This window comes from Aspergillus pseudotamarii (genome assembly GCF_009193445.1).
Source record: "Aspergillus pseudotamarii strain CBS 117625 unplaced genomic scaffold BDV38scaffold_61, whole genome shotgun sequence".
In the NCBI taxonomy this organism is placed as follows: Eukaryota; Fungi; Ascomycota; class Eurotiomycetes; order Eurotiales; family Aspergillaceae; genus Aspergillus; species Aspergillus pseudotamarii.
Genome location: NW_022475075.1, coordinates 116,026 through 141,352, shown reverse-complemented (window position 1 = coordinate 141,352; position 25,327 = coordinate 116,026). Strand labels below are relative to the sequence as shown.

General features: G+C 49.5%; 10 protein-coding genes across 10 annotated transcripts; 3 read left to right on the top strand and 7 right to left on the bottom strand.

The window, feature by feature from the left end:
* Nucleotides 1-563: 563 nt before the first annotated feature.
* On the top strand, nucleotides 564-1,064 carry BDV38DRAFT_286457 (GPI anchored serine-threonine rich family protein; the record flags this gene model as incomplete). Its single annotated transcript, XM_032060674.1, has 3 exons — nucleotides 564-691; nucleotides 764-898; nucleotides 953-1,064. 3 exons carry the CDS (start codon nucleotides 564-566, stop codon nucleotides 1,062-1,064), a joined length of 375 nt encoding a protein of 124 aa, XP_031909899.1.
* Nucleotides 1,065-2,734: 1,670 nt separating this feature from the next.
* BDV38DRAFT_295886 (uncharacterized protein) lies at nucleotides 2,735-3,823 on the bottom strand (the record flags this gene model as incomplete). The annotated part of the gene is made up of 2 exons (XM_032062798.1): nucleotides 2,735-3,706; nucleotides 3,788-3,823. The coding sequence occupies 2 exons, from the start codon at nucleotides 3,821-3,823 to the stop codon at nucleotides 2,735-2,737; spliced, it is 1,008 nt and encodes a 335-aa protein (XP_031909898.1).
* A 946-nt stretch (nucleotides 3,824-4,769) lies between these two features.
* On the top strand, nucleotides 4,770-6,534 carry BDV38DRAFT_295885 (amino acid/polyamine transporter I; the record flags this gene model as incomplete). The annotated part of the gene is made up of 3 exons (XM_032062797.1): nucleotides 4,770-4,921; nucleotides 5,007-5,638; nucleotides 5,726-6,534. The coding sequence occupies 3 exons, from the start codon at nucleotides 4,770-4,772 to the stop codon at nucleotides 6,532-6,534; spliced, it is 1,593 nt and encodes a 530-aa protein (XP_031909897.1).
* A 669-nt stretch (nucleotides 6,535-7,203) lies between these two features.
* Nucleotides 7,204-9,100, bottom strand: BDV38DRAFT_274032 (uncharacterized protein; the record flags this gene model as incomplete). Its single annotated transcript, XM_032057776.1, has 2 exons — nucleotides 7,204-8,163; nucleotides 8,777-9,100. 2 exons carry the CDS (start codon nucleotides 9,098-9,100, stop codon nucleotides 7,204-7,206), a joined length of 1,284 nt encoding a protein of 427 aa, XP_031909896.1.
* Nucleotides 9,101-10,005: 905 nt separating this feature from the next.
* Nucleotides 10,006-10,828, bottom strand: BDV38DRAFT_257198 (GMC family oxidoreductase). The gene is made up of 2 exons (XM_032055594.1): nucleotides 10,179-10,828; nucleotides 10,006-10,117 (listed from the first exon to the last, which is right to left on the bottom strand). The coding sequence occupies exon 1, from the start codon at nucleotides 10,570-10,572 to the stop codon at nucleotides 10,195-10,197; it is 378 nt and encodes a 125-aa protein (XP_031909895.1). The 5' UTR covers nucleotides 10,573-10,828; the 3' UTR covers nucleotides 10,006-10,117; nucleotides 10,179-10,194.
* A 1,708-nt stretch (nucleotides 10,829-12,536) lies between these two features.
* Nucleotides 12,537-15,110, top strand: BDV38DRAFT_295884 (beta-glucosidase; the record flags this gene model as incomplete). The annotated part of the gene is made up of 4 exons (XM_032062796.1): nucleotides 12,537-12,898; nucleotides 12,953-13,178; nucleotides 13,237-13,399; nucleotides 13,471-15,110. The coding sequence occupies 4 exons, from the start codon at nucleotides 12,537-12,539 to the stop codon at nucleotides 15,108-15,110; spliced, it is 2,391 nt and encodes a 796-aa protein (XP_031909894.1).
* Nucleotides 15,111-15,987: 877 nt separating this feature from the next.
* Nucleotides 15,988-18,030, bottom strand: BDV38DRAFT_286451 (uncharacterized protein; the record flags this gene model as incomplete). The annotated part of the gene is made up of 4 exons (XM_032060673.1): nucleotides 15,988-16,879; nucleotides 16,956-17,670; nucleotides 17,766-17,975; nucleotides 18,024-18,030. The coding sequence occupies 4 exons, from the start codon at nucleotides 18,028-18,030 to the stop codon at nucleotides 15,988-15,990; spliced, it is 1,824 nt and encodes a 607-aa protein (XP_031909893.1).
* Nucleotides 18,031-18,409: 379 nt separating this feature from the next.
* Nucleotides 18,410-22,012, bottom strand: BDV38DRAFT_257196 (uncharacterized protein). Its single transcript, XM_032055593.1, has 3 exons — nucleotides 21,877-22,012; nucleotides 21,248-21,814; nucleotides 18,410-21,180 (listed from the first exon to the last, which is right to left on the bottom strand). The coding sequence occupies exons 1-3, from the start codon at nucleotides 21,911-21,913 to the stop codon at nucleotides 18,794-18,796; spliced, it is 2,991 nt and encodes a 996-aa protein (XP_031909892.1). The 5' UTR covers nucleotides 21,914-22,012; the 3' UTR covers nucleotides 18,410-18,793.
* Nucleotides 22,013-22,356: 344 nt separating this feature from the next.
* On the bottom strand, nucleotides 22,357-22,801 carry BDV38DRAFT_286449 (thioredoxin family protein; the record flags this gene model as incomplete). The annotated part of the gene is made up of 3 exons (XM_032060672.1): nucleotides 22,357-22,533; nucleotides 22,590-22,649; nucleotides 22,700-22,801. 3 exons carry the CDS (start codon nucleotides 22,799-22,801, stop codon nucleotides 22,357-22,359), a joined length of 339 nt encoding a protein of 112 aa, XP_031909891.1.
* Nucleotides 22,802-23,097: 296 nt separating this feature from the next.
* On the bottom strand, nucleotides 23,098-25,280 carry BDV38DRAFT_179684 (nucleobase cation symporter-1 family protein). Its single transcript, XM_032052057.1, has 4 exons — nucleotides 25,083-25,280; nucleotides 24,587-25,021; nucleotides 23,860-24,531; nucleotides 23,098-23,794 (listed from the first exon to the last, which is right to left on the bottom strand). The coding sequence occupies exons 1-4, from the start codon at nucleotides 25,183-25,185 to the stop codon at nucleotides 23,373-23,375; spliced, it is 1,632 nt and encodes a 543-aa protein (XP_031909890.1). The 5' UTR covers nucleotides 25,186-25,280; the 3' UTR covers nucleotides 23,098-23,372.
* Between the last annotated feature and the right edge of the window lie 47 nt (nucleotides 25,281-25,327).

Genomic DNA, 25,327 nt, shown 5'->3' with positions numbered 1-25,327 from the left:
CATCCCTGGAGGCAGAGACGGGCGAGACCTGATATTTGGTCAGTATTTCGATTGGAATGCAACTGCTTCTGCAAAGACGGTGGGCGACACTTTTGCTCAGGCATCGTACTCTGTACCTCCCAAGAGGAGGTCTCTCTCAACTCATCTGGTCGATCGGCGGTCAACGTAGTGTGAGAGAAGCCTTCAGGACACCAATTGTTCGAATCGCATATGGGAGCGGTCGCTACAATTTTCAATTGGACGAGATAGTGGCGAGCGCCCTTTGAGGAGCTACATGAATATGTACAATGAGTACACAATTTGCGTTGACATCCTTAGCTCTCTCGGCTACCGGTTGATTGATGTACACCTTCGGCGATGATCCAGAATCCAAAGCGAGATACCAGGAAATATGAGGCGCGAGAAAGTATCCTCACGTCCCAGTGATAGGTATATAATGCCATCCTACCTTGCTCCATTTGCTGCCTCATCGGTCTCTAGTCACAATCATACCTAGCCAGCTTTCTATCAATCTTACCCGTGGTCGTGAAAAGCCCATCCGGCCTCATTCAATCGCCATCAAAATGCGGTTCACCCTTGCTTGCCTCGCTGCTCTTGCGTCTTCCGCCGCAGCCTATATGATCAACAGCCCAATGGGTGGTGATAGAGTCTACCTCCAGGGGGGAACCACGATTACATGGGCCGCTGTTGAGTAAGTTATAGATTGCCTATTCTCAACCATGGATAAGAACCACAGTGAGCTGACATGTTGTACGTGATCTAGGAGCGATGCTCCTTTGTTTGATCTTTGGCTTGTCAATATGCGACACTTTCCCCCGTACGCAAGGCGCATCCAACAAGGTATCAACAGAAATGCGCTTTCGTACAGCGTGCAAGGTGTGAGCGATGTCCCGCCGAAGTATGTACACGTTCTATGCCTCAGACCTTATGACCAGTCAACTAATTTCCACAGCACTGGATATCAATTCAACTTCGTCCGGCACAATGCCGATGAGAATGAGGCCAAGGAGCGCCCGTTGGCTCAGTCAGCGGACTTTGATGTTACCGCAACTGGCCTTATTTGATTTGGCTTCAGTGGATAGAGCTTCAGGGCTCTGCGGTTTGTCTGGATGCTATGGTTGAGTGCTTGATGTTGTGTTGTTCGTTGATAGTGTTGTCTTCCGTCCTCCTCTTGTACGTGGAAGCATAGACCACTTTGGAACAGGCAGGCAAGTCTTCGTGGTTTCTAGCAGCGTATAAGACTTTTCGGGTTTAGTTTTGATGCCGTTAGTATGCCGACTGAATATGACCTGGTTTTCTCGAGCACAACCACTTTTGTATATTTTCGTAGCTACACAGTACAACGCCTCTCTGCTATGCCTTGCAGCGCGCCGGCGGAAGACAATTTCAATCATGTCAGTCATTGCCCCGGTGACATCTAAAATGGCTGTAATGGCTAGGGTGGTATTTACCTCAGTAGATATTACATTGTAGCGAACACGGGCATACAAATGAGGCAGAGTTGCAAGATGTCAAATGGTGCCCACGGTCGCACCGACGAGAAAGAGCTACGGGAAAGCAAAGCCACCAGATCAGTAGTAGCTTCTGGCCATGTGTTCATCATTGCTCTTAGCGTAAATTGGCCATCAGAGGCTTATGCGTATTGTGCGCCAGGCACATATCCAATCCGCGTACTCAGCTTGGGGAACGTCGGATGCCACCCCATACCGGGTGCCGTGTGGGATCAGCGCCGACGCTCACAAGGTCATTTATGTCTTGCGCCATGAGCACTCGATATGGCGTAGAGCTACCCATAATCAACTCACGAAGCTATGCTGAGATATCGTCGATTGCATAAATATTCGCTGCAATGCGCCACGCGTGCAGTAGCAGGAGAAGCGAAGCCAAAGTGTACCCTGTGTTGCCGAAACCGGAGCACTAGCAGTTTAGACCCCATTAAGGAACATAAGCGCCAAAGCCTAAGTACATGGCATGATAGAATTGCGTTATTATTAATGATGTGTCGATCGCACCAGAAACGTTTAGCTCTTAGTCGGTTCGGGAAAGTTGTCACGATCAACCATGACTGCGAGAAGTTAACACAGAGGGACGTGAGCTGGACTGGATTCAAAATGGACGTGGCGCAAAGAGACATTGGGGTCGGTCTATTTGATGCACGCTAGCCATATGGATTGGATCAAAGACATAAGTCAATCGACGTAAGCTCACGAAACCAGGGTAACAGGGTAAGCAACCCTAAAATGCAGCCACGGAGGATCGGGCCAACCCGCGCGGCCCAACTTCCCTGTCACTGCGTTAAACCTTTTAAGCGCAAGGTGCTTGCTCGAGGATCGACTCCACTTGGTTTATGAAAGGGTGAAAAGGAGAGAGATCCGGTGGGCTTTGGCCATCCAGACCATGAATTAGATTTCATTTCGTGGCTCAGCTGGCGGCCGGGCCCACCCGAGGGATAGATACTTGAAAATTTTTTTTCGAAGATACGGAGAGAGCTATGACTCTCTGGCCAGCCGGATAAATCATGCCCCACGGTTAAGTGGCTCGGCCCATGTCGGGTGCAAGACTCATTTCGGTTGATTAAGATCATCATTCTGCTACTTGATTTTTACTTATGGTTTTTACCTATGTAGGAGTACTCCGTACATGCTTACTGCTTCCTAACTATGCGGTTGAGAGATATAGAGGTATCATACCATATTTTCAGAAAAGATATGTGGAGTACTGAGAAAGACCGTGTTTATTTCTTCGCCTCATAGCTTCCTTCAATATTAGAGTCCACTTTACGCCATATCTCCAATTGCCCTTCCGGTTGAGGGTCAAGAACAGGTAGGTTGATCGCTTCTTGGCTAGTTGATGTCGTAAGCATTTGAGACGAGGACTCGCCAAGGCCCTTGGACTGCCACCATCGTTTAGAACTCGATGGTGCCAAGTATTTGCGATCGGCCGAAGGCTTTGTGGAGCCGGTCCCCCTTGAAAGAACACCGGTGGGATGTGATCGATGCCCGTTCTTCGCAGCGTATCCACTATGGTACTGTGTCAAGGCCTTGCCGAAAACCTTGCGTAGTAAGGGCCACCAGCACATGAGGTTGGCCACATAGATGGCGGTGCTAGCTTCACGAATATACCAGAGCTGATAGATAGTTGTAAGCGGCGAGTGAAAATTAAAATATTTGTTTAGGATGGCGGCGACCATCACAAACACTCCCAGACCGAGGACGCTCACGAGGAGAATCTTCTTGCGCAGCGGCATCTGTGTGCCTTTCAGTAGGGGAATTGGGATGGCCAACATGCACGCATCCGACGAGAGGTTGAACACCGCCTGTGTGATGGAATAGTGTTGGTAGGTTGCGCACTGCGGGTTCTGGGGGGGAACGGCCCAATATTCCGAGAAAGGTCGACAGTATACGGCGAAGTAGGTAATCTCAATGACAACGAATCCCAGGGCGACATAGCCGGCGAGGAGTTTAACGAAGAGATGCCAGCTCACCATCTTCGTTAACTTCCAATACATGGCAACGAGACATGTCTTGACACCCCATGTCGAGAGGAGCATGCATTGTTCTAGGCCAATCACGATTTTGCTGCCATATACCCGATTTGCCACGTCCTTGGGGTCGGCCAGTATCTGCGGGAGCTGTTCGGAAGGGAAAAGGTTGGTGTTGTAGTGGGAGGATATATTGATGAGGACCAGGAGTGTCGTGTATATACCCTAACGAGTCCGTCAGTGGCGTGAATTCCCCGCTGTAGATCCAGGCAGTAAAACTGGTAGAGAAAAAAAGAACACACATACAAAAGTGACACTCATAATGTAATCATCCACTACCATGTTGTTAGTATTTTGTATGGAGAGCACTCAATGGTCTGAACATTCGCGCCATCCCGTGGGTTTGGAGGCCCAGTGCGCACCTTGAAGATTCCGGATGCCTCCATTGGATATACTTCGAGCGACACTGGTTGTCCTTCTCAGCTCCTGAATCTATGTGAAAGGAGGCCAACACCGATCAACCTACATTCTCCCAGTCCAAATTAGCACACCTATACTCCAGAAGACAACCGCTTCTACCAAGAGCTGGTGTGGAGTGGGTGAAACATCTCCCATAGTAGATCGGATGCGATCTCTAGGTCTGTGTCGAGGAACCGGCAGGGACCCGGCATAGGCGAGGTCAATTGTTTATTTAAACTGCAGCGGGTCCGTGGCGCTCGCAGGGTCTATAAGCTCATTATTTCGTCCATAGTAATCGTAATCGTCTGCTAGGCCCCGACGATTCGGTACTCCAATCAACCCGCGGAGATTAAAGTTCACAAACATGCAGGACAGTTCACAGTCTGAGATATTAATGCCGTATCCGAGAACCGGTCTGTAGTTCGGGCATAATTTCAGGATTCATATCCTGGCATGGTTTGCAGAAGGGAGCAGGTCAAGACGCTAAGCCTTCCTGCGGCCGAATCAACAGCGATAACGAGACTTGGGCACGATGCTTAGTGTGGGTGGGGGTCCAAGGGAAACGCAACGTGAGTTCTTAGCGTGTCTGCACCAATTTTATATCCATGCATCTCGTCCCACCCCTGCAACTATCGGAAACTTACGCAATATTCTTCAATTTCTTCCCTATCTTTTTGCTTACTATTTCAAATTCCTAGCAGAGCTTTCTATTTTTGCTTTTCCCATTTTGCTCATTTTTTCCCCCCTGCTTACCTGTTGTTGTTGTTTTCGGAATATTCCCTTCCCAACCCACCTTTTTGTGTATTGATTGGATTCTGGTGACCTAAAAATGGAGCAGGCTCCAGGCAGCGCTAGTCGCGCTAGTAAGGGAAACATTCAAGTTGATGAAGCACGCCTTGAAGCGGCTTTGGGTCATAAGCAAGAACTGGTTCGTGGATTTGGATTATTTAGCTTGACCAGTCTGGGAATTATTATCGCAAAGTATGTGTGTGACCTGCGTTCTCTGCCATCCTGGCTTATGCTTCGAAATTCGACGATCCTAACCAAGATGACAAATTGATAACAGTTCCTGGGCGGCTACTGGAGGAACTATCGTGACTGCCCTGTACAATGGCGGGCCTATGGCCGTTTTATATGGGCTGATCTTGGTCACGGTCTTCTATGCATGCATCTCCGCCTCTCTCTCTGAGCTAGCTTCGGCAATTCCCTCGGCGGGTGGTGTCTACCATTGGTCGTCCGTTGTCGCAGGCAAGTATGGTCGCGCTGCAGGCTTTTTCACGGGCTACCTCAATGCCTGCGCCTGGTTGCTGTCGGCAGCTTCGATGAGCTCGGTGCTTGGAAATGAGGCAGTTGCCATGTATCTCCTCCGGCATCCGGGTGTAGAGTGGCATAGCTGGCAGCCCTTCATTGTTTTCTTGATAGTATTATGGATGTGTTGTGCTATTGTGTGCTTGGGAAACCGGTACCTTCCCCTCATCAACCGGATTTCGCTGGTGCTGTCCATGGGTGGTTTGTTTATAACCATTGTCGTGTTGGCCGTGATGCCCCGCGGCCGACGCGCCAGCAATGATCAAGTCTGGCGAACTTACTACAATGAGACTGGCGGCTGGTCTGACGGCATCTGCTTTCTCTCTGGACTCTTGAATGCAGCCTTTGCGGTTGGGACTCCGGACTGTATTAGCCACTTATCCGAAGAGGGTATGTATATCCATGTCCGGGGCTCCTTCGTTCCGCTATCGTCTCCTTCTCTGTCCCCAGGTTATACTAACAACATCTGACACCCAGTCCCCCAGCCAGAGAGAAAGGTCCCACAGGGCATTATGCTGCAGCTTCTGACCGCATTCCTCACCGCGTTCGTCTATCTCATTGCGCTGTTCTACGGGATCAATGATATTGACGCCGTCTTTAACACCAACGTCAATTACTTTCCCGTTGCCGAGATCTACCTACAGGCTACAGGCTCTACAGCGGGGGCAGTCGGTCTTATCGCCCTGCTCTTCCTAGCCACCTTTCCCACGCTGGTGGGAACCCTGACAACCGGTGGCCGGATGTGGTGGTCACTTGCGCGCGATAATGCCACTCCCTTCCCCTCGTTCTTTGGCCAAGTGCACCCCACGTTGGATTGCCCGGTAAATGCCACAGTGGCCATGGCAGTGATGGTTTCCTGCCTGGGCTGTGTTTACGTCGGTAGCACCACCGCGTTCCAAGCATTGATCTCGTCATTTATTGTTTTGAGCACGCTCTCCTATGCTGGTGCTATTGTTCCGCATATTCTATCCCGGCGACGAAGTGTAGTCCTGGGACCCTTTGCGATGCCCCACAAGATTGGTTATGTGGTTAATTTCCTCGCGGTACTCTACATCGCCGTCACGGTGGTGTTCTTCTGCTTCCCCTTTACTTTGCCCGTCACCGTTCAGAATATGAACTACACAAGTGTTATTACTGTCGGTCTTATGACCCTTGTCGGCATCTGGTGGTTGTTCCAAGGTATGAGGACTTACAAGGGCCCTACCTATAGCCGGGAGGCGGCTGAACGGCTGGCGATGGGTAAAGCAGAGTCGTCCGCTGATATGAGTGCAATGGCCGAAATGTAATATATTATATCACAAAATGTAGTAATAAGGGTTTGTAATGTCGAAGTTAAGAAATGGAATAGTGAATACGAGTCTCTATGCATTTATGCTTGGTTGGGCATAACGGACATAATGAGAGCTAGTGTGAATAACGCTGGCTCCACGACATAAGTCATGCACAGTTCGACCAGGTGCGGTGGTATACAGTGGCATATCCTGGCCATGCCCATCCTGTCAGAATATACATTACAGGGTACTGCCTAGTAATACCCATATTGTTATATTGCACTTTCCAGGTGGCCTCGGCGTCTTTGAGGCCAGAGACATTATCAATTTCCTCCTTGAACTGTGATCGGTCGGTCTGCAACTATCTGCGAGCATCAACAGCTAGCATACAAACTTGTGAACGCCTGCAGACAGGGGATAGCATCAAGAAGAAAGTGGAAGTATTATTCAAGGTTACGTTGAAGGAAAACCAAGTGCGTGCGGGAATTGGAAGGAGAGAAGAGAGAAATAGAATCTATGATCTAAGAAATAGCCTTGGAACTTAGGCTATGTAGGTCCACCACACTGAGCGATTCCGCAGATTGTGCAGCAAAAAGGGACATCAAGGTCCTCTTCCAGAAGCTTCTCAGTGTCGGGGCGGATGGCGTGAATAGCTCACCGAATTAATCTCTTCCTTTACAATTTTCAAAAGGCACTAGTCGAGCTATTATCGCTGACCATGCCGTCTCGGAACACCGAATCAATAGCCGCCGTGTAAAGAGCCTCGGACTTCTTGCGTGCAATAGTGCCTTTGGGGGTTCTTGCAAAACCAACAGCAGGATCCGTGAGGAGGATACGGGATCGCGAGATCTTGCCGTGGGTGGGTGTAGCGGCATTGGCTTCTACAACTGAGGGCCATATCTTGTCAATAAATTCCTCTTTGCTGATATCGCTCATAGACTGCGCTGGTTCGGTTATAAGGACAACCGCTGGGCGGGCATTTCCCACGACTAGCGCACCAGCGATGTTAGGATCTCCTTGTAGAGCCGTCTCCATGGGAACAGGAAACACCTTAGCACTAGTCCCTAGCGCGATGAGATCGTCAGTGCGAGAGTGGAACTGCCACAGGCCTGGCTTTGTAGGATGAGGAGTAAATAGATCCTTGGTGCGCCATTCCTTCGCATCCGGGAAGGTATGTGAAAGAGTGCGCCGCCCACTGAATTTATCATCCTGATGCAGCACCAGCTCATAAAGACCGGAGTCCTTCTCTACCTCCTGCATATCACACTCTTCGGCAGGATTCGGCTCAAGGTACTGCCATTCTCCGGGCTGGGGAACCAGCATCTGGATCTGGCCGCTCTCAATAGAGCCGTACATTTGACAAAGGTCAGTCAATTCGCTGAGCTTCTGCCCGACATTTGGAGCTAGAGGTCCGCCACCAAAAAGCACAAAGTCGAGACCCTCCGCCTTCTTCCGCGCATCTGGGTCACATGTCCACCATTGCTCGACAGTAGATGGAGGGATATAAAGGGCTCGAACTGTCGTCTGATTCATAATAGAGCTCACTAACTGACCGCTGGGTGGCATAGTCGAGGGACCCCAAACGGCAGTAGCGGCCGTGGAGAAAGTTGGGATGACCATGAATGCCATTGTACCAGCCAGCTTCTTTTCATTAGTTATATAAACACAGAAAGCAAGTAACTTCAAGGGAAGATTTCCTACATGGAATGGCGGGAAGCAACAGTAGAATCGCCCGGTTGAGGAAAAGTCAAACTGTTTAGCATTCTGTGGCCGACGTCCTTCCGGTACAGGAACATTCCGGTCAGAATCAGTACAGGCAAATGCATCATGTGTATAGTACACAATCTTTGGGAGTCCTAGATTGACACCCTTGGTCAGAAACTATGTAGCAGGCTTTTAGGAGAGGGGGGGGAGGGGGGAAGAATTTGTACCTGTGGACCCAGACGTGTGCATAGCAAGACATCTTTCGTGTTTGACATCCGCAAACAATACATCAAAAGGAAAAGGAGGGGATTGACTATTCAGTACTTCATCCAGCGATGGTATCAGCGTATAGGATATCTGAGATATGGAGTCAAGCTGCTGGATGCCTTTGACAACCGGCTCCATCAAATCCGCGTAGAGAACAAGAATCACTCTCGCCTCACGTAGCAAATACAAATTCTGATCAGGTGGGTTTCGTGGTGATACCCAGAACGTCTTAGGAATTACATGTTAGCTGCATGTAAAGCCTCGGAAGCAATATTCGGATTCGTACCATCCATCCAGCTTTGATTGCTGCAAAAAAAAGAACAGGATATCGGATATCTGCTACTCCGACATATGCTAGAACTTTCTTCTCTTTAGGGACATCCTTGGAATGACTATCTAACCACCAAGCCATGAAATCGACCGCGGTAGCCATTGTCTTCATGTCGACATCTCGAAAGCCATCCGCAACATTTTGCGTTCTTGGCATAGAGTTAAATACGCGACTGGGACCTTCATGGGCATGATAGTCGATGACATGGGGGAGCAGTCTCTGGCCCCTGAATTCCTCTGCCCCCCGAAGCCATGGCTCTTTGTGGTTGGGAACGGACATTGTGGGTTAAAACCAGAGTATAGGACAAGGAATTTGCTTTCAGAAACACGAACGCAAAGAGAGAGTTGGATTATACATGGGAATGAGAGTGTCCGAAGTATATATAGCAGGTATTAACCATTAATACTACCGTCGAGGTGAATATATCGGGCCGGATCCCACCTTGTACTTTACTGCAAGGATCATTGCAAGTTTGAATGTTTCCACTGTAAAGGTGAGCAAACTGGAACGATAACCCCTCAGAGAGACAAAGACGGTGGATATGGTGGCGTACGGTTGTATCAGACAGCCTGCATTAGCCTTAAGGCGAAAAGTCCCTCAAGCCCCAAGAACTAACACAATAGTGGAGAGGATGGCGCAAAAATGGATCTTCCCTTTGTTCACTAGTCAATCTGCGTAAGCCTCGAGTTTGCCTTGGTCGGGATATGGTTGGAGGGCTTTTCCCGGAACCTCCTCATATCCCTGCACAAGGCTTCTTATGAACCGTGAGCCCCGCCCCCAGTTTAGATTGGACTGTTTGTCGGTCTATGAAGTTGTCAGGAAAGGAGTAAAAAATGAGGTTTTTGTCATTAGGTGTGTTGAGCAAATTGCCAAAGAGAAAGCTGGCCAGACGAGGCAGGTGAGCCAGATGAGAAGTAGTAAGTGTAAGTGAACAATCAGCTATAGAGAGGCGAGTCCCCAGGCACCGCGCGGGCTATCCCTCTGACTAGTGAGTCGAATATTGGAGCGTTGTGCTCCGTACTGTTTACCTAGACTAGTCTCAGCTACAAGTAGGACTCAACCCTTGAAAGAATTTCAGTTCTCAATATCCCTGAAACTTACAGAATAATATAATTCACTGGTATCTATGTACATTTGCTCCTTTAAGTAATATGATAAATCTAGATTCTAAATGATATTACTATGTTAAGAGACCTGCATTAGTGTCTCTTAGCCTGAACCCACCTCCGCTCAAGTTTCCCAGACTCCCCGATCAACTCTAGCTCTGATGTGAGACGATCACTTGCAAACCTTTCACTAGGATGCTTCAGCGCTTGGTGCCTTAAGCCAGGAGACACTGAATGTTGGATGTACATACATCATGTTATTCTATCCTACCACGAGGGAAAGGCCAGGTGGCTTTTACGCATCCGCCTTAATGATATCTGCGCTCGCTCAGCCATGGCATGCACCGTACTCATGATGTTGGCTACAGTGATCAACGGTAGGATACTGGTGTCACAGACTCGCAAATTGGTCGTTCCATGTACCCTCAGCTTCTCATAAACTACACCACCCTGTTTCGGCGGTAGCATAGCCGCGGTTCCGCAGGGGTGATACGTAGTCGTCGCAGTATCGTGTAGGTACTGCTTGGCAGACCCGAAGTTAGTGATGAACGCATTGGGGTGATTTCGCCGCCCGTTCGGCTTCAGAAACCGCAACAGAGGCTCCGCTTTGTGAAGTTTCTCCACGTCTAACAGATTACGGGTCATTATTTCCAGATCCAAGGAATGTCAGAAGTAACGGGGATCAAAGGTCCGCTTGTCCTCCACGTTCGTAGACGAAATGTGGATGCTGCCACGTACATACAGACCTTGTATTTTCTAGTAGTTTCAAATGCTGATAATGGACAGGTCGCTACACACGCCTGGTCAAGGAAGTCGTCATGTCCGAGACGGCCACGGTCATTGCACTTTTAGTTTCAAAATATCGAATCAGCTTCCCTACTGATAAAGGAATCGCTCAAGAGAAGTGTTGAGACGTTGATGAAAGATCAGTTCACTGCAACTCCGGATAGTATAAATCTTGTATTCACTGAGCGAGAGATAAGAAAGAGGCGAATTGCTATCGGCCGAGTATAGGTTTAGCCCTAGACTACTCGTGGACCAATGCCCCGATTACAGGGTTAAACACCGCGCATTCTACATTCGTATACAAACTTGGATTCAATTGGTTCTGTCATGGTGCCAAGTCTAGATATGAAGATATCATCCACCGATCCATGCCCCTATTAAAAATGCGAGAAGGAAACTCGTCCAGGCTATGCCGTGATAGGCATTAACAGGAAATGAGACCAGTATTGCAATTCCCACCACATGGGGGCCCGACTGTAAGCACCAGCTACGTAATAAACTAATCGCATATACGTTGGATACCTGACTCCAGGCGGTTACGGCATTTCACCTCTCCAGTAGTGGAAGGCCAGCATGACGGAGGGGACTAGATCAAGAGAGCCGGAGCCCATCGCTTCCAGGTCTCTTGGTAGAGGGCACGGTAGCTCTGGCTCAGTTCGCTGATAGGCGAACCCCACTTTCGGGTAAACCCATTCGTACGAGTTTTGGTAAGGCTTGATTTGTGCATTCATACGAGAGAAGTATGGCTGAGCATTTGTTAACCGTGCTACAAACTACCTAGGTATAGGACGGTCAAACTCCAGACGGGGCGGCGATACCTTGATCCAACTCTTAACCATGGTCCAGAAAATGGATAAGCATAAGCAACCTGCATTAGCGCGAGTACGATTGACGAATCATTGCTATTTGTGGGGTGTAATGACCCTCTCATTGGTACCCATATGAGCGCCACGGCTAACTCGTTTTGTGTCCAAGCTGGATGTGGACCATGTTTTACTACAATATGCTAAATTACCACAACACACCAAACAATAGCCATACGTTCTTGTTGGTCGCTGGCGAGCAATTGCATTCCTGTCGGCTATTGTCCACTATAATCCCTCGTTATATGCTGCATTTCCTGGTACCCCAAACTTTACATTGTGGAGAGCAATCTCCCCACATACGTTAATGGGCTCGTGCCCTTAGCTCTTCCAATACATACGCTGGAATCGTGGAGTACCCCAGACTATCCCCGCGCAAAAAAACTGCCAAATAATGAAGGTCAGTTATCTAAGCAAGATGAAATTATAGCAGAGCCCCGGGGTTCCTCCTGGAAGGATTGGTGTCGTCAAGAGCTGTCTGTAATGATAATGAGATATCAGGAATATCCCTTTGCTACTACCTAAAGGTGAACAGATCTCAAGGCTTTCTCGCATTCAAGAAGCAAATGAGGTAGCACTCGCTATGTAGTAAGGGACTTTTCGGTACATTCGCTTGGCATTTGTAAACCCAGTAAAGAACGTTCTCTGCGTGCGGGACCTCGTATTCCGCCCTTCCAGAATTGCAAGGACAACCACTCAAGCCGCCGATATATCTCCGCGCCAATGGCTTATGTCTCCTCCGTACCGGCTCCAATAGAGTCTCGTTGAGTCAATAGAGCAGCTACCTTTCGGTTAATCTCCGCACTAAATACGTTAGCGAACGTGCCGTGCCATCGAGTCTGGTGCCATGGTGTAGGTTTTGGGTGCGAGCACAAATATAAAGACACGCCGTTGTCCCAGTCCAAATGAACATGCTTCTATTTTGTTATCTTTTAGGCACAACTAGAAGCTAATGGCAAAATGGTGTATTCCAAAGCCTGCTTGTTGATCCTCGGTGTGGCCGGTGCCCATGCAACCACTCTCCAGGATGACAGTTACTTTTACGGACAGAGTCCACCTGTCTATCCCACTCCCAATATGACTGGGGCCGGCGGATGGGGCTACGCACTTTCCAAAGCTCAAGATCTGGTGGCACGTATGTCTCTCGAAGAAAAGATCAGTATCACTGCAGGGGTTACGGATGACACGAGTGGCTGTGGAGGCAATATTCCCGCGATCAATCGCCTTGGGTTCCCCGGAATATGTCTACAGGATGGCCCCAATGGGATCAAGGGAGCAGAGCTGGTTAACGGTTATCCATCTGGTATTCATATCGGTTCGAGGTATGATATGGTTTGACAACGATAGAAATAATCATCTGCTAATATCAACCCAAGCTGGAACAAAAGCCTCGCTTATCGCCAGGCGCATGCTATCGGCGGTGAGTTCAGGCGAAAGGGTGTAACATTGGCACTTGGTCCACCGGTTCTCGGTCCTCTTGGGCGAATTGCGCTTGGAGGTCGCAATTGGGAAGGCTACGGCAAAGACCCATATCTCAGTGGTATCATGGGAGCTGAAACCGTCCGAGGTGTGCAAGACAACGGAGTTATTGCATGTGCAAAGGTAAGGGACCGCGTCACTCTGTGCCATGTTTTAAGTCAGCTTGATTAACTCCTTTTAGCACTTCGTGGGTAATGAGCAAGAATTACACAGGAATCCTCGTCCAGACCCGGTCACAAACAAAACCGTCGAGACCTCCTCTAGTAACATGGACGACAAAACTATGCACGAACTTTATATGTGGCCGTTTGCTGACGCTGTGCACGCCGGAGTTGCAAGTATCAGTAAGTGTTCATGTCCTTCCTTTGCACTTCATAGGCGATTGTTTACTAATCATACTATTATCAACTTACAGTGTGTGCCTACCAGCGACTCAACAACAGCTACTCGTGCCATAACAGCAAACTCCTCAATGGGCTCTTGAAGACCGAGCTCAACTTTCAGGGGTTCGTCTTGAGCGACTGGTTTGCCCAGCACACTGGTATTGCGAGTGCCATGGCTGGCCTTGACATGGTCATGCCCGATGGGGACCTCTACTGGGGTGCCAACCTTACAAACGCAGTGCGCAACGGGTCCATCCCAGTCTCCCAGATCAACAATATGGCCACCAGGATTATGGCAGCTTGGTATCTCTCTGGTCAGGATAACCAAAGCCTCCCACCGGTTGGTATTGGGATCACCGCAGACTACAAAAAGCCGCATCCCGTTATTGATGCCCGAGACCCCGGTGATGAGGCCCTCCTTCTCGAGGGAGCTATCCAGGGGCATGTCTTGGTCAAGAACGTCGGCAATGCCTTGCCATTGTCCAAGCCACGTATACTATCGATCTACGGGTACGACGCGAAGGTTGCAAACATCAATCTTGCAATGGCTGGGATAAATGGCTGGACCCAGGGGCTGGAGGCACATGATTACAAGAGTGTTGTATGCGGTTTTGGCCCAACCGGAGGTCACTGCCCTCCGTTCGCTCCGATTGCTGCCAAAGGGACTTTAATCGGCGGTGGTGGCTCGGCGGCAATTACGCCCACGTATATCAGCAGTCCCTTTCAGGCCTTGGAAGCCCGCGCACGCCGCGACGGCACACAATTGTTTTGGGACCTTGAGGGTTCACAGGTGACTAATGTGGAGTCAGAAGCCTGCCTTGTTTTCGTCAATGCAGCTTCGTCCGAAGGAGTTGATCGGCCGGCCCTAAGAGATGATTATACGGACGGACTTATCCTCGACATTGCCTCTCAGTGCAACAATACGGTGGTTATTATTCACAATGCAGGTGTCCGGCTAGTCGATCAATGGATCGATCACCCGAACGTTACGGCTGTTATATTTGCACATCTGCCTGGTCAAGACTCCGGAGAGTCCATTACCCAGATTCTATACGGAGACGTGAGCCCAAGTGGAAAACTTCCTTATACCGTACCCCATAATGAGTCAGACTACGGGGCATTGCTCAATCCGGTGACCTATACAGACTGGGATCGGTATTTCCCGCAGGATAACTTTACGGAGGGAGCTTTTATTGACTATTGTGCATTCGATAGGAACGGTATTGTTCCACGGTTCGAGTTCGGGTTCGGTATGACATATACAACGTTCAAGTATTCGAACCTCAACGTCAGATACACTATAGATTTATCTGAGCTCCCAGAGTATCCGATTGGTCCTATGATTCCAGGCGGAAATGCTGACCTCTGGGACACCATTGCGGTTGCAACGGCTGACATCACCAATACTGGTCAAATGGAGGCAGCGGAGATTGCACAACTCTATATTCAGATCCCTATCGAAGGCCAGCCACTCTTACAGTTGCGGGGCTTTGACAAGGTCACAGTCCCTCCTGGCGGAAGGAGGACTGTTGAGTTCAATATCAGGCGCCGTGACATCAGCGTGTGGGATGTGGCTTCTCAGAACTGGAAACTCATTCTTGGAGCACAGTATCCGATTTTTGTTGGTGCCAGCTCCCGCAATATCATTCTAAACGGGACATTAGAACTGTAAGGATCTAAATGCTGTATATACGATAGGACATTCAATTCAAGTTCTATTGGCCTTGGCTGTACACTAAGGGTAACCACCGCTGAAATATGTATATATCAAGGATAGAATACTCTCAGCAGTATCCGTGCACTCAAAAATGGTTTTACACCAGTAAGACTGTGAAGATAATTTATCCATTTATACCACGGGAGGTAGCTAATCTAATTATGTAGAATGTATAGTTAGTATAACTATTTGTCCAGTCGCTAGGGAGATAGTATAACTACTATATATGAGAGTCTAATTAGGGGACAGGATCATGGATTATGAGGGTACTGGCGATAACATACATGCTTAAGGATGCCCTTACTCCTATACATAACAAGATCAATGCTTGTTTTGCTAACATCTTCATATCCCACGGCTCGGTACAGGCGACAACCGTCAACAGAAGCCTCCCGTCATGCTGACAGTCCTCTTTGTGAGCTTCAAGAAGACATGGGAGAGCAATCGTTTACCGATGCCTTGTTGTTGGTAGTTCAGGAAAGTAGCGAAAAAGTCAAGATCTGCTCGACAGGATAATCTTTGATTTTGATCTTAAACTCTTCTGCCTAGTCAGATGGTTTCAATTTCTAGAGATGTCTGTCGGAAATTGTGAAAAGAGAAAAAAGAAAAAAAAGTATAAAGGGGGCAAGGCTTTCGTATCTTTCGAATTTTAGTACGTAACGACGAACATTTATGGAGCATCCAAAAGTGGAATTAACGTGAGCGTCTTTCTAGCTTCCAGTCAGACCCCCATTCTGTTCTGGCCAACTGCCTATGCTTGAACCCACAATATGAAACCAGAATGCTCATGGCATAGTCAATAGTGTTGTGTGATTAAATACTGAAGACACCTCTAATCATCAGAATCACTCTTGTCATGGTTTAGAGTGTCATCACAACAGAAAAGAAACGCATCAACATCGACTCTCTCTTCAGTCTTCCTATGTGATTCCACATTTTCCGTGTATGTAGTCAATAATACATCCTCCAATGACTCTAAACCCGGATCTAATGCCTCCTTTTCCATTCTTCCGATTATCGCCACCACCTCATGACGAGCAGCCGAAACGTTGATAACATTTGGTAACGTGCGCCTGTCCGGAGGCACAAACTGAACTCGAGCAGCGAGACTGTCCCATACTCTCTGAGAATAGTATCTTTTCCACGACGTTGGTGTGAGGCCAAAAAGGACTATGAAACTGTCAAAGGTCAATTGAGACGGTAGGATTTCTCTACTACCTTCATAAGGAATGTCTAATGACCGTAGACATGCGCGGACCATGTCCAACCAAAACCGGGCTTGTGTTTCGGAATACGGTGGTATCGCCATGTTTGTAGTCCGCAGGCGGATAGTCGTTGATTGGAGTGTGGCAACTGCTTGTCGTATGGCATCTTCGTTGCATGATTCTGCGATATTTTTGCATTGGGTGATGAACACAAAAGCGAATCGTATCAGTCTAGCGGGACTTTCTTGTCCTGGAGATAAACTAGCAGGCTTGTCAAGAGCAGATGTCAGGACAGGCAATGGCCGACGATCAGGAGGGATCCATGATTCCCATGCCTGTGGGCTAAAAAGATGCTTTGTATTATAATACGAACTCCAAAGACGAGGGTCCATCACAGAGGGCGTATTTAACAGAACATTGTAGAAGTCGATCCATAACGGATCACCACCAAGTTTCATTCTCATTCTGTAGTCCCTGATGGCGATCTGTAGCTGTAAGATCCAGAAAATAGTCATCGTGCTGTCAACAAGCTCTTAGTATATCAGGCTCATTGCAGGAGATCTTTTGAAGAAATTCTGTGCTAGTGAGAGCTTACCGATGTGGCCGACATTTAAATTTCTCTGGCTGACAGTTTTGCAAGCGTCTTAAATGAGCAAACATGGTATCAGCCATAGCAAACGTACTCTGTTTTCTTTTTGTGTACTCCAAAACTAATATATAGGTGACCTTGAGGTGGGCATGATGATCCCAGACTGGTAAGTCTCCGGTAACAAATGAGTTCCAAAAGGCCTGGGCATTGACAGAATCTTGTGAAGTTTGATTGTCAATAGGCTTGCTCTGACTCGGACTAGATATTGTATCCTCTGGTATTTCTGTGACAACTTTTGGCTCGGGATCCCGCACAGGCTCAGCCCGGGGCTGAGGCTGTGGTTTCGGTCGAGTCCGCAAAAGAAGATTTGCAGATGAATGAAGCTGGCGGAGGACTTCCTTCACCCCTTCTCCCGTTTTTGCACTGAGTTTATGATCCAAGATTCTCCATGAGAGTTGATGCTCATACCTGGCCATCTCCTTCTCATACTTCTTCCGCAGGCCATCGACAACCAGTGGGGCGCTTTCCGGAGGAAGCGTGTCTTGTTTGTTTAGGAGTATCCACAGATGTTTACAATCATATTTATGAACAAAGTTCAGAAAGTAGTGAAAATCATAAATCGGCTCAAGCTGTTGTGGGTCGCAGTTGTGGATAAAGAGAGCAATGTCTGTCCCTCGAAGGTAGTGGTGGATGTATTTCTCATGCAACATCCTATTAGACACTGTAGCTTGTTATTAGTTTGCCACTAGATATGGAAACTGAATAAGAGATGGCAATCCAATACAGTGTGAACCGGCATACTATGGGCTCACTCACGGGAAATGTCCCAGATGGTCCATTGATACTTTCTCGGGTACTCGACCGTCTCAACATTGAAGCCGATCGTTGGGATGGTATTGACCAACTCTCCTAGTTTCATCTGATAAAGCAAAGTGGTCTTGCCACAGTCAGAGTTACCGAACAAGTTAACTCTAAATTCGATGGTCCTGAAGGGCCATGTAACCCATTCAACAATAGCTTCGGGAACTGCTCGTCAGCATGCTATATTGTAGACCTAGGCTTCAAGTAACACACAACTCATACTGCCTCTCTCCGAATATTGACTTGCGCAGTGGGGGATATCAGCCTGTACCTGCAGGTACAAAAGAAATGGATTCTGGAGGTTGGGGATGGACGGTTCATGAAATGTGTACTGCTACCTGTCTTACGTCAAATACGAGAAGATCTGCAATGTGTCCACTGCTACCGCTCGTCAGCCAAGGCAGAGGCTGTATGTACAGCCAGCAATGAGCCATAGAAAATCTAGGCAGCAAGGAGAGCTCAGGCTCTTGCTCACTTCTTCAAGCCTATATTCCCCACCTGCAAATATATATAGTATCGACAAGGGAGAAATCGCACACGTTCGATACTGCGCCCACGGGACTTAATTCTAGCTATGAATATTACCAACAATCCCGAAGGCCAGTTAGCGACTTACTTAACCCTCAATATCTCCATTTCGTTCGACTTTTACTTATTTTGTTTTCCTTTAAAAGGTTGCTTTTGCCCTTGAAGAGGGATCATGTGACTCAAAGTCTAGTCTGCATTGGAATGTTTAGAGTGTTTGTAATGTTTGGAATGTATGTAAGAGGAATTGTCGGATCAACGTCCATCCGAGCGGATAAACCTCTTGTGGATGAACGGCTCCGATTCTCCACTTCAATGATCTCGGATAGATATCGCAAGTCCATGACTCCATAAGTCCATATCGTCTTTTAAGTGGGGAAGTTGTCTAACAAAAGACCTAAAAGGATTCATTGACGCTAATATTAAGGAATTCTATAGTAAGACATGTTGCGCGCGGCCTAATTAACCTCCTTGAACTCATCAATCACACTCCTGGGCTCAACATACTCGCCCAACGACTCATATGCGAAATCATATCCATAGCCCTTCGGTCCACCAATCTCAAGGCCCCGTTCCGTCTTGGACCAATGTGGAGAGCAGGCTAATCCCAGCACCACCACCTGGTAGCCATACCGATACTCCGGCACACCGATCGGCTTGCCCGATTCCTTGTCCAAGATGCAAATGAGGTCCGGCACGCTGGCAATGATCTTCTTCGAGCCATCGGTGGCATGATGCTCGGCGTAGATGTTCTCGTTCTTGAACGGAATGCGGATGTGCCCGCCTTGCGCAACCGCAGCGGAGCAATTCTGGTTTGTGGCCTGGTCATCATCCTCGATGGGGACTTCGGTGATAATGAGCTCGCCGTATGAATGGCCTTTGTATACTGTTTGCTCGATTCCAGAGATCTTGCCTCGGAATAGGACCTTGGCGGATTGGGGTCCTCCGGCTTCAGCAATGATGGCTTCTGGAACTGTGAGAAGTGTACTATATTGAGCAGCCTGGGCAATGGCCCTCCCAATTCTCCATGATAGTGACACTGTATTCAAAATGGCGAATTCCCTTACAGCCGCACCATTTGTCGGGCGAGCTGATAGACCAACTAAGGAACCCATTTCGGTCAAAGCAGCACGGAGCACGCGGTCGACCATCTCATCATCTCCCGCTCGGGGCATGATGACAGACCTTCCATCGCCAGAATCAATCGCGCATGGTGTGAGTTCCCCGGGCCGATAGACGGCCATTGTAGTCTGCCAGATCATGGGATTTGCGCGGCCCATAAAGTCCGCGTCGATCACCGGGCGGTCGTAGAATCGATCCGAGCCCCATTGGAAGGCTTCGAGACCATTTGAACCGCCGATTTCGAGGCCCATCACGGCATCAAAGGATTTGTGACCCATATAATGCATGAGCTGGCCGATGGCATCGACCGTTTCGTGGGCTTGGAGGCGCTCCACCGTCGTTGCCGGTGATCCCATACGTCCTCCCCAGTAGACTAGCGCTTCGTCCGGCAGGACGGAATGATCAATGCACCGGATTTTGTAGCCTTGACGGAGCATTTCCTGTAGTTGGATGCGGCCTGCATCTGGACTTCCTCCGCCACCGCAGCCGAGGACATACGCGCCGTCTGCGACGTAGTTCAGATCGGTTTCCGTCAGAAGCCATTCGTGCCGGCCAGCCGTCTCGTTGAAGACAACATTAGGACGGTAGGTAAGATGGTCTACTGGGATCACTTCGGGCACTTCCAGGTGTTCGGTAGTCCTGGGGCTCTCAATTATAGTATCCTCCTCCACGGGGCCATCGTCATTGTCAACGAACATGCTCATCGACCTCTCGGTATCTAAATTCCCGATTGCCTTGACCACCGTTCTCAACTGATTGGAAATATAGGGAATAGGCATGGATTCAACCTCGGCAATGAAGACGCTATCCTCCACTGCGCCAGCTTGAATAGCTCGTTCAATGGCAGCCTTCTTAGCCTCTTCAACAGCGTCCTTGATGGACTGGTTCGCGATGCTGGTGATCTTATCGACCGTTCCACCAACCTTGGCGCATGCTGCACCGACCGCGTTCGCCACATCAAAGAACGGCGGGTTGATGAGTTTGGATGCACCCTCTAGCTCTGCAGGAGCCAGGACAGCACCTCCTCCGACAAGGAGCACTGGCAATGGCTCCGGCGAGGTCTTCATGAGGTCAATTGACCGTTCCAAGATCTGTTTGATCCGTGTCTGAGACGCAGAAACCAACTCAGAAGTCACTTGCTTAACGGACTCCGCATTACCGACGACACACTGACCACCGGCAACAGCAATATCAGTTGCCGTCAGAGTCTTTCCACCAAATACCAGACCTTCCGTGAGCAGTCGATGCCCAACGGAGTCTGGACCAACAGTGACAGCCCCTTTCTTGGCGCCTCTCTGTCCATCACGGACAATGGATCCTCCACCCAGTCCGACAGAATACAAATGGGGCATGGAATAGTTCACCTTGATGCCCGCTGCTTTCACATAAGCAGACGCCTGACGTGGGAGTCCAGACGGAAGAAGAACCCCAACATCGGTCGTGGTGCCACCAATATCAACGACAATGGTGGACTTATTAGCTAGATCCTCTCCGGCCAGATATGCGGCGCCGCGCATGGAGTTCGTAGCTCCGGAATTGAAGGTGCGGATGGGTGTTTTTGCTGCACTAGTCGCGTCAATAATGGTGCCGTCATTCTGCGTCAGAAACAGCGGGCACTGCAGATGAAGGGATTTCATCGCGCGACGGAAGCGTCGGATTGTTTGGCGTGCGTATCTCAAGATGGCGCCGTTAAGGATAGCAGCATTTTCCCGTTCCAGGAACCCTATGCCGTTCTCGTTAGCATTACCCTCGCCGGCCTGAGCTGCGACGCAGTAGACTGTCCAACATACCTATATTCGCGATCTCCTTCGAACACACGACATCTGCCCCCGGAATCTCGCGGGCGATAATATCCCGCACCGTCTCCTCCTGTCGGAACACCTCATCAATGGGCGAGTAAACGCCAGCGACGACAACAGTTGTTAAACCCAGCGCCTTGATGTTCTCACACTCCCGAACGACCTGCGATTCGACGACCGGTGCCTCTTGAGACCCGTCAATATGGAGGCCGCCATCGATGTACCCGACATATCCATTAATGAGACTGGCCAGTCCCGCTGGCCACTCGGAAAACGGCTTCACATCGCGCAGGAACGATTTCGACAATCGGATAATCGCAACCTTGCTTAGACGGCGAGCGTCTTGCTCCAACACAGAGTTCAGGAAGGCAGTTGTACCAATAGTGACAGAGGCCACATTTTCCGGAGCCACGTGAGAGTCCCGGAGGACCGTGTTAATGGCTTCTTGGATGCCAGTGGTGACGTCGGGGGACGTTGGTGCCTTGTGAGATGAGAGAATGCCACGAGACGCTGTCTCTCGCTGGCCCAGGTCGATTAACACCGCGTCGGTGTTTGTTCCTACCGGGTGTGAGCGGATCTTGCATGAATATACACAGCACTGTACGAGGCTGCTGTCTTACCACCGACGTCCACGCCGATCCGCACTGACTGCGCCATTCTACGAGAACTACCCAATACCGTAGCTTAGCTCTCTAGCGATTGAGTAAGTCAGATCACTAAGCACCGACTTGCAGCGCCCTCTCTCGCAGTGTTGCCACCTATTATACCGTTAGTCAGCTTACGACGCCGATTGTCTGCACTGATCGCGCAACTTCGGTCTTGTCGCGATTCTCAACTTCCCCGGAAGGAAATATCGCCGACGATCGGGTCAAATCGCACTAAAAATCCCAACCCACAATCCCGATGATCTGATTCTTCCTTCCTCCAAAAGGAAAGCTAACACGACAAGCCCCTAAAAGTAGTCGCTTTGGATTACATGCAGAAATAATCCCTGTCAAAATTTAATCTAGCATGCATTGCAATACAGATTTAATCACCAAAAATGCACTAAATTCATTACAATGCTCAAAAACTGATAGAGAACATGAACACAATTACACTCAAGCCACCACCGTCTTCAGATAGTACTCCAATGACTCCAACGGCTTCCTAGAAGGAGGGTTTGGCACTCGGTCTCGCCAGATTTCTTTGCCATCTTGGTACACAACCAGGGTTGGCCACCAGGTGACTTCCGCTTTCTTCTGCACTTCGGATCCAGCTGCGTCGAGGCCGTTGACCTGTAGATTCTGCATTAGAACTGGCATACGACGCACGATGAAGATGATAGATATACCTTGTAGAAGCGGACGCTGCTCTGGTCGTCGGCGATCTTGCTGTATAGAGGTGCAATTACCTTCCGGCACGATCAGTATCGTCAACCACCAGGGTGTCGGAGGGTCTTACATGACAAGGACCACAGTGGGGAGAGTAAAAGTCCAAGACCGCAAGACCTGGCTTCGCCAGCTCTGCCTCGTACTCAGCCAGCGTGTGAATTTCTGCAATCATGGTGACTGTTGTGGTGGTTGATAGTGATATCTCAATCGATGACAGGGGTTCGCCCGGTAGACTGATTATATATGTGGGGACCTTCTACCGTTAGACCAAAAACGCCCATAGAAAACTTGCCCTAGTCTGACAATATCTAAGATCTTCTTAATATGTCATAATCCATTAGCTTGGTCTCGAGTCAAGAACCACTTCCACGGGCCCACTTAGAAGCGCTAGAATCCCAACCGAAGCCGTGGGTGGACCCCCTTCTCGGTGAAGTCGGGAAGTTAGCCTTGAGCTCTAACCGTTGCCTTCATGACTTTTGTGACTTGTGTGCCGTTACTGCCGTCTGGTTGCCTCATTGTATACGTACCACATGACAGTCGGGGATGTTCTGTGAAAAGGAAGGACGCCGTGTGTCGAATCAGATTATGAGATGTATTAAGCGAGAGAGTAATTATTACTACATAGAATGGAAATTTTTTTCTGACAAACATGGAGACAACGTCCATCCATCATAAGGCCGGTACAATCAAGGTACCCTCCCGGTCCAGCTCACATCGTTCGCCATGGAACTATCACAGATAGTCTACCGATGTTGACCCTTCTCCATTGCCGTGATGGTCTGGCTCTGCATCTCGTCTGACCGTTCACTATACATCGGGTCATGAAATTCCTGCTCATCCACTGCCCCAATCCCCTTCGGGGGACTGAGATAGCACAGGCCAGCGTGAAGCACGAACGATGCAAAGAATCCCGCGATGGGCCACAGGTAGAATGTATATGTCAAGCCAATCGGGATCCCTGTGTTGTGTGGGTTTAATGCGGCGAGGCCAGGAATACTGGGCGCAAATCCAATCATCCAAGCTGTGAAGGCACGCCAGTTGAAGCCGCCCTCGAACCAATAGATGCTACTCGCATCAGCGCGGTAGAGGTCGGACAGTTTCAGCTTTTGCTTGCGAACGATGTAGTAATCGGCGACCATGGTGCCCATGAGCGGGAACAGGATGACTGGAGCGGCGGTTAGTGTGGGATTTACTCAGGGGGTTGTTTATCGCGGCCGAGAGAAAACTCACCTCCGAAGCTGTTCAGGGTGTTGGTGAAAATAGCCCCGTTGGCGATAATCTGCCACGGGTTGATCACGACGGAGATCGCCGCCAGCAGATATGATCCACGACGGATGTTGAAGTACCGGGGGTACAGTCCGGCGATGTCCATGCCGCCCGAAACACCGTTTTCAATGGAGTTCATGGCCATGATACTCGATGTTAATCCGAAGGCGACGAAGAACGCGGCGGCTCGCATGGCCGGATTATGATACTGGTTGTCCAGCCACATTTGCAGGATATTGGGTGGATTCCACAGACCGAGTTCGTTCACGTCGCCATACATCTTCGCGGCAGCTGCAGTGCCGAAAATTCCCAGGATGGGAACGACGTTGCCGGATATCAGGAACGAGAAGAGTTGTCCTTTGACCTGAGCCCCCGGTCGTCGGGCGAAACGTGAGAAATCACTGTGGCTCGCCATTCCGACCGCGTTGCCCGAGAACACGACGGCGAAACCGTGGATGAAGGTCCATCCGAGGTTGTCGGTTCGCTGGGACGTCTGGAGGGTACCCAGGGAGCCACCTCGGGCACCCGCGATCAGGCCGATCGCCAGTCCCAGAATGACGAGCAGGTTGATACTGGCGATGAGCTTAAAGGGCTTCTTCAGCTTGTCGGGAGGCACCCATAAGAGCGCGAGCGAGACTGTACCGTGTCAGATCCCCTATTACGGGTGCGAATACGAGGAAGACAAACTCACTGATATTAAAGATGACATATCCGACGAACTGCTTGGTGGTCATATGCGTCGACTCCGGCAGAGTGTTCTCCATATGGTGATAGCCGGAAAAGATCGTCGACAGGATAATCGCCACCAGCTGGCCACCTGTAAAGGCCTGGACACCATACCAGATAATGCACAGGAAAATACGGAGAATGACGGGCACATACGATCCCCACATTCCAAAGACCGAGCGGGAGTTAACCGTGAAGCCAATGTGCCAGACTCCACCGGGCCATCCGACACAGAACACCACGGCCGTCTGCAGGAATTTCGTAATGATGTTGCATAGGATGGATTGCCAGACATTCAGGCCGAGACCAAGAAGCGAGGAAGTGATTTGCCAGCCGAATGTGGTGAAGAAGACGGTACTCCATAGATAGAGGAAGTCCCAGCTAGACCAGGTCGTGCGATCTGCGCTCGGGTGTTAGAAGCTGTATAAGACCCTTCTTCGCATTCCCACGGTAAATCGTACCTGGAGGCAAAGGGATCAGGTCTCGATTCCGCCACTGATCTGTATCACCGCTGAGTTGCAGGGTGCGATGCAGTCTGCTCGCTGCGCCGGAAAAGCGACCCATGATGTGCCCTTTTTTTCCCCCTCCCCCTGATTGACTCGAAATATTCGGTTACCTCGGTCGCGTTTCCTTTATATGCTCCCGTTCAAGTGCCTGGAGAGCTTTGCTTTCTGCTCACACGTGGCGTTAATCACGTCTTCAACTC

Coding starts and splice junctions, on each gene's coding strand:
- BDV38DRAFT_257198 (XM_032055594.1), bottom strand. CDS start 10,572: ATGACCCGTAATCTGTTAGACGTGGAGAAACTTCACAAAGCGGAGCCT.
- BDV38DRAFT_257196 (XM_032055593.1), bottom strand. CDS start 21,913: ATGGCGCAGTCAGTGCGGATCGGCGTGGACGTCGGTG. Junction 21,815..21,876: donor GATCGGCGTGGACGTCGGTG/GTAAGACAGCAG, acceptor CACACCCGGTAG/GAACAAACACCGACGCGGTG. Junction 21,181..21,247: donor GAAGGAGATCGCGAATATAG/GTATGTTGGACA, acceptor AGAACGGCATAG/GGTTCCTGGAACGGGAAAAT.
- BDV38DRAFT_179684 (XM_032052057.1), bottom strand. CDS start 25,185: ATGGGTCGCTTTTCCGGCGCAGCGAGCAGACTGCATCGCACCCTGCAA. Junction 25,022..25,082: donor CCTGATCCCTTTGCCTCCAG/GTACGATTTACC, acceptor ACCCGAGCGCAG/ATCGCACGACCTGGTCTAGC. Junction 23,795..23,859: donor CACCCTGAACAGCTTCGGAG/GTGAGTTTTCTC, acceptor CCGCCGCTCCAG/TCATCCTGTTCCCGCTCATG.